The sequence below is a fragment of the Pistacia vera genome, unplaced genomic scaffold (genome assembly GCF_008641045.1).
Source record: "Pistacia vera cultivar Batoury unplaced genomic scaffold, PisVer_v2 Contig786, whole genome shotgun sequence".
Lineage (NCBI taxonomy): Eukaryota > Viridiplantae > Streptophyta > Magnoliopsida > Sapindales > Anacardiaceae > Pistacia > Pistacia vera.
In genome coordinates, this window is record NW_022196652.1 from 107,995 (window position 1) to 114,988 (window position 6,994).

The window sequence follows — 6,994 nt, forward strand, 5'->3', positions numbered from 1 at the left end:
CCCCACCATAACTGTTTTAAGCCCCAATTTAAATAAAATTTATTTAAAAAGTAAAATTTAAAATATATCTATTTAGTCGAAAAGGACCCTTCTTTTACCTGTATTTATTTTTTATTCATTGTTTGTAATTATGTTTTTCACAGATTCAAACTAACTTGTTTTTTTGGTAAATTCACACACACACACACACACACACACACACACACGTATAGTATAATCTCTCTATAATCAAATGTTAAGACTAACTAAATTTATTATTATGAAGAGGTTATAACTTAATAGAGATGTAATTACAAGAATTATTTTTTTGATTAAAAAATTATTGTTTTGATTTTTGATTTTATAATTCATGTTTTAGTATTATTAGGATTTCAATTCATGTTTTGGTAGTATTAGAATTATAATTCATTGTTCTAGTAGTATTAAGATAGTACAGAAATTAATATCAAAGAGTCATTGTAAAATTGAGTGATCAGTTTCGACAATTTCACTACACTAATCAAATGAATATTAATGTCTTTCTCAATCATCCAAATGAACAATAAGTCATGCTTTAACTGAAGAACAAATCATTATTGGAATTAGACAAGAAGATGAAGGAGATAATCCTGAAGATGATAGTACATAAATACCAAAAGTTTCGCGTCAAGAAGCTCTAAACATGCTTGAGAAATTAGAAATATTTTGGTTTCAACAAGAAAGTATCCATGTTAGCGGCTTATTATGTACCCGCAAGATAAAAGAAGTGGTAACAACTCTAAAACATAAATCATTATCCCAAACAATTTTATATAAATATTTTATTTCATCTTAAACCTTTAATGTAATATAGTATATATTTTTGTAATATACATAAAATTATTACTATGTAGAGGCAAATTTCTTAAGACAGGACCAAGATAAATTGTAACTTATTAAATGTGAAATTTATTCTTATTTATAATTTATCCAAGTTAAGATCAGAACTTTTTATAACTATGTAAGGTTATTCTTACATCCATGCTAACGGCTTATTATGTACCTACAAGGTAAAAGAAGTGGTAACAACTCTAAAACATAAATCATTGTCCCAAACAATTTTAGATAAATATTTTATTTTATCTAAAACCTTTAATGTAATATAATACATATTTTTTTTAATATACATATAATTATTACTATGTAGAGGCAAATTTCTTAAGACGATACCAAGAAAAATTGTAACTTATTACAATATGAAATTTATTCTTATTTATAACTAGCCCAAGTTAGGATCAGAATTTTTTATAATTATGTAGAGGTTATTCTTATATAGAGTATCACTATAGAGATATTCTACTATGTACAGTAAAACCTCTCCATAGTGATATTCTAAATAGGAATAAACTCTACATTGTCATAAAAAATTCTAATCTCAATTTGGGATAATTATAAATAAGAATAAACTTTACATTATAATAAGTTATAATTTTTCTAATTCACGCCTTAAGGAAAGTTGCCTCTATATAATAATAATTATCTATATATTATAAATAAATATATGTTATATTACATTAAAGGTTTAAGATGAAATAAAATATTTATCTAAAATTGTTTGGGACAATGATTTATGATTTAGAATTATTATCACATCTTTTATCTTATGATTATGTAATACCTTGCTAGATTGGACACCTTCTTGCTGAAGCAAAAATATTTTTAGTTTTTCAAGCATGTTTAGAGCTTCATAGCAAGAAACTTTTTGTATATCCGTACTATCATCCTTAGGATTATTTCTTTTTTCTTCTTGTCTAATTGCAGTAATAGTTTCTTCTTAGTTAATCTATATATGATTTGTTGTTCATTTGGATGATCGAGAAAGACATTAATATCCATTTGATTAGTATAGTGAAAATGTTGAATCTGATCCCTCAATTCCCGCAATGACTCTTTTATTCTCTTCATCCACTTCATTTGTCACATGCAATTCATCGACACTAGGGATGCTAATTTTGCAGTGCTTAAAACCATTGGTAATTGTTTGTAGCTTCACATCAATTGACCATGCATCAACTGCATTTATAGTTCCATCAATGACATTTATCTTTGTTGGTTCCAAGACACGATCTTCTATCTATTTAAAAAGTAGACAATTGAAGCACTGAATTGAAATCTTAATACTACTAAAATATGAATTGAAATCCTAATACTATACTACTAAAACATGAATTATAAAATAAGAAATCAAAACAATAATTTTTGTGACTACACCTTCATTAAGTTATAACCTCTTCATAGTAATAAAATTAGTTAGTTTTACCATTATAACTATAGAGAGGTTTTACTGTATGTATATTCATCTGTGATTGTGTTTGTGTTTTTCTTAGATTTAAACTTTTTTGTATTATTCTGGTTTGTACTTGTGTTTTTGTTATATTCAACCGTAAGGGGCATTTAGATCATATAATATTTTATTATAGGGGGATATTGTATTAACGGAATAAAAAAAACACCTTAAAGATTATTGGGAATGTTTAATAAATGTGTTTGGTTGGTTCGAATAAATTGGTGAATAATATGTTTGGTTGGGAGAATAAATGGGTAGGTATGTTATATAGATTACTAATTTGTCATTCTTTTTAAATATTCATATAATAGTATTTATTATTATAATTTTTTGAATAATTTCTTTTAACCTCTACTTTTCAGATTTAGCAAAAACACCCTAGCAACCAAAAACGTTTTAAACTTAACAAAAACACCGCTACCCACCCCAAGCCATTGCCGACAGCTAGTCGTGACGCCTACGGTGCCACAGATCTGGCCGTAAAATGGCCGGGTCTTTGGCTGTGAAACATTGGCCATTTCACGGGACCATGAAATGGTCATAGATCTGGCCGTTTCCGACGATCCATGGTCGAAAAAGGCCTCATCGGTGCATAGTCGGCCATATACAGCCGGTTGTATGCCATTATGACAACTTTTAGCAGCCTCTGATGGCGGTCCATGGTGGTGGCTAGTTTTGGGTACAATGCCATATCTGTAAATAATGACAATAATAAGGGCAATGTCGTCTGAAAAATTTAAAAAGTGAGGACAAAAGGGCCTGCATGAGTGAATTTGGTGTTTTGTATATCTTAACGAATATAAGGCTAATGCACAAAATGCTCAACTGTTTAGGGGCAATATGGGAAACAAAATTAGATTACCTTGGGTAAGTTTTAATAACAACCCGGCAAAAAAAAAGGTATTAAGATTCCCAGCAACTAACCCCCCAAATGCCACTGTTTGTCATAAAAGATTTTGGGAATAATTTTTTTACAAACCAACCAAACATTGTCATCTGCTCAATTTAAAAAATATTACCCCAGTTATCTAATATGAACCCCATCCAAACGGGCCCTAAGATGATCTTATCTCCCTAACTCATTTAGATACTCTTCTTTCTTGTTTTTTCCCCTACATTAAATGACTTTATCATTTTAATTGAAGTTTTTAGTTCTTAATCTCTAATTATTTGTTTTCTTTTTCTTTTATAGCTTGTTAATTTATCTCTTTGCTTCAATTCTCGTGATAGTGAAAAATATTGATAATTAATTGTTCCCCTAAATGTTTATTTACAATTGCACATATATATGTTTTTAATTAAAAAAAAAATCAAATGGTAGCTTAGAAAGAGTTTAAGTGGGGCTTAAATAACATCACACCCTTTTAAAATTTTTCTTTGAGAGTTGAGACAGAGCAAAGAAGCCATTTAGCAAAATTATATAAAAAGAGTGGAATATTAAAATTATTTTCCTAAATACAACGACAATATTACACCGCAATCACTGAGGAATTCAAAGGGACATGCCAAGAAGTAAGACTTTCAGAACCCGCAATACAAGCAATTGAATATGTTTTAATTCGAAGAAAAATTATTAAACGTGTAAAATGGTTCATGTTGAACATTGACTAGTTTGATTATTTGGCGGTGGAAATGCCAACTTTTTTCCTCTATAAATTAGGTTTACAATTGGCATCATAGTTATAAATTCTTCCTTTTCACTTTCTTTTAAGCTGATGCCTAAACTATTCAAGAGGCCTTCCATGTTTACCACAATGGTATTTCTCGGGTTGCTTATTATTATGGCCACCCTACATGCAACAGGTCTCTCTCTCTCTCCATGAAGGAGCATCCTAGTTCTCCATGCTTAGTGACAATTTACCATCAAAATCAGAAGTCATAGCTCTTTTCAGAAAGAATCGCATCTAGTCAAGCCGAAGCAGATTCATGGGTGCAAAACAATGTCAAAAACTATGGCGATGTCAAATTCCGATACATCGCAGTTGGAAATGAAGTAAAACCTAGTGATAATTTTGCACAATTTTTAGTCCCGGCCATGCAAAACATACAGAATTCCATTGCTTCAACTGGTCTTCAAACCCAAATTAAAGTATCCACTGCTATTGATACTCGTTCTCTTAGTGATCAATCCTATCCTCCATCTCAAGGTTCCTTTAGAGAAGAATATCTACCCATTCTAAATCCACTCATTGGCTTTCTAAAAACAAACCAAGCTCCATTACTGGTTAACTTATACCCTTATTTCAGCTACATTCATGATCCTCAAAACATTCATCTTGAGTATGCTCTTTTTACAGCTCACACAGATGTGGTCTCAAATCCTTCGTATAACAATCGTAATCTTTTCAATGCAACATTGGATACCGTTTACGCGGCACTTGAGAAGGCGGATGGGGGCGCCTTGGAGATCGTTGTGTCGGAGAGTGGATGCCCTTCGGCGGGTGGAATTGAAACGAGTATTGAGAATGCGAGAACTTATAACCAGAATTTTGTTCAACATGTGAAAGGAGGAGGAGGAGGGAGTCCGAGAAGGCCTGGAAAGGAAATAGAAACTTATGTCTTTGCCATGTTTGATGAGAATAAGGAATAACCTAAATATGAGAAATTCTGGGGACTCTTTTCTCTGGATATGCAGCCTAAGTACCCAATTGATTTCAATTTGAGTTGAAAATTTTGTAGCAACGGAGGAGATAAGTGCACTTCTGCCATTTATTAGTATATAATTAGAGGTTGTAAACCTTCTTCGAGAGAATAACAAGTTCATCCATGATGTTTGGTTTAAGTAGCTTTAGTTTTGTTATGCCTAAAAAATCAGGGTTGATGCAGGCTTACGTCAGCGAGGACCAATCATAGTTCAGGAAGGCATTGCGCCGTCTAGGCTCTGCCATGTCGTCCAAGGGTAGAAGAAGGTAGGTTGTCATCAACTTGGCAGGTAAAGGTATGGCTAGTGAGTGGCTAGGAGTCACTCACTTGCCCAAGCCCTACGCGATTTAAGGATATCTACCGTGCCACCAACCAATGGGAAGTACGATAGGAACTGTACGGGACCTGCCCGTTGGTAGACTCGTAATCATTGCCCAAAAACCTCTTACTATAAATAGAGAGCTTTCCTCTCATCATCCAGATTCGGCTTTTGATAATATAAACACTCTCTCTCACTCTTTGTATTTCTATCTCCTTGATTGCTATTTGTGACTTGATTGTAACCTTTCATTTATAAAAAGACAGTGACATAGGATTTGCTTTAAGCATCCGAACCACTTTAAAAATTATCTCCTTTTTTATTTATTTTCATTTCCAGTTCACGTATAATTTCTAAGTTCGCTTAGCACTTTGCACTTGCGAATAGTTGGTGTCAAAATCTAGCAACAGCAGTTTAACGTTAGAAGGAGGGCCTGATTTAGTATTTGCTCTTCATCAGGAATCTCCAATTAATCGATTCTGTTCGATAACAAATAGCTCGTGGTTTTGAAACCGAGTGAGCTACCCCCAACAACGAGGAGGGCCCCCGGATGTAGGATGACACTTCTCCCGAAGTGCCCCCGTGGTTAACCGAAGGTTAGACCGTTTGGATCAAGTCGTACCACCCAAGTCCGATAAGGCGGTGCCACTGCAAAAAATGCCTGTAGATCGCGCTAAAGCGCAGAAACGGGCGAAGGCCCATGCCACGTGCATTGTAATGCTTAAAGGAAAGGGGAAGTAGGTGGCAGATGATGGGCCGAAGGGCTCCAAGGGACCAACGAATGCCTGTCATGAAACGAGTAGAATAGCTATGGCTTTGCAACTTGGCAGTATGTCGCATCATGAACCGTCCCATGCCACATCGCATAGGTACCCCCATAAAAGTGCAAGGAAGTGAAACCTCTAGCAATCGTGGGTCGGTTCTGATCACCGCAAAGGTCGGGCTAACTCCTCAAACATTTCATTGCCTTCACACGGCTCTAGTTAGCATGTGTCAAGATATGCCAAAGCTTCCGGCCGAGGGAGGCGAGGAAGCGTTTGATCTGCGGTCTTTCCTAAACCGTAATCGTGAGGGTCGAACCCATGTTACAGAAAGCGATCCTCAGGTAGCTCCACTGCTTCAAATTGAGGAGTTACAGCAAGCTCTGGATCAACTTGGAGCTCAGTAAAACGAGCATGGGTAGGTCATTGAGGCGTCTCCCTTCTCTCCAGCAATGTTAGTTGCTCATTTCCCGTTAAGGTTTAGAATGCTCGATATGCGATCATTCAATGGGAATTCTGATCTGTATAATCACCTATATAAGTTAACGACCTCATAGAGCTTCACCAAGTTTCCAACTTGGCCAAGTGTCACTGTTTGGAAGTGACCCTGATTGCCCATGCCAAGCGCTGGTTTAGATCACTTCTGCTAGGGTCTATTAACTCGTGGCAGCAGATGAGTTAATTATTCTTGAGACACTTCCAAGCGAATAGGAAGTTCTCAATGTCGTTGAGTTATCTGAGCAACATACGGTAGGAGAAGAATGAATCCCTCCAGTCCTACACTGACGGGTTCTACAAGGAGCTACACAAGGTAGCTAATACACTTGAAGAATCTATTCGAACTCTCATTATTGTGGGAATTCATCCACAAACCGACATGTGGAACCGACATGTGGAAAAAGCTGTAATCTGGGGACGACATTTTCCTCACTCGCTTCTACGACCTCACGGAGAAGTACTTATGAA

General features: G+C 35.0%; 1 protein-coding gene across 1 annotated transcript; it reads left to right on the top strand.

The window, feature by feature from the left end:
* Positions 1 to 4,059: 4,059 nt before the first annotated feature.
* On the top strand, positions 4,060 to 4,895 carry LOC116116850 (glucan endo-1,3-beta-glucosidase, basic isoform-like). The gene is made up of 2 exons (XM_031402899.1): positions 4,060 to 4,108; positions 4,198 to 4,895. Exons 1-2 carry the CDS (start codon positions 4,060 to 4,062, stop codon positions 4,893 to 4,895), a joined length of 747 nt encoding a protein of 248 aa, XP_031258759.1.
* Positions 4,896 to 6,994: the final 2,099 nt, after the last annotated feature.

What these genes read in the sequence shown, in the direction of transcription:
- LOC116116850 (XM_031402899.1), top strand. Translation starts at nt 4,060, where the DNA reads ATGGTATTTCTCGGGTTGCTTATTATTATGGCCACCCTACATGCAACA. An exon ending in GGCCACCCTACATGCAACAG is followed by an intron (nt 4,109 to 4,197) that starts GTCTCTCTCTCT and finishes AGCTCTTTTCAG; the next exon opens with AAAGAATCGCATCTAGTCAA.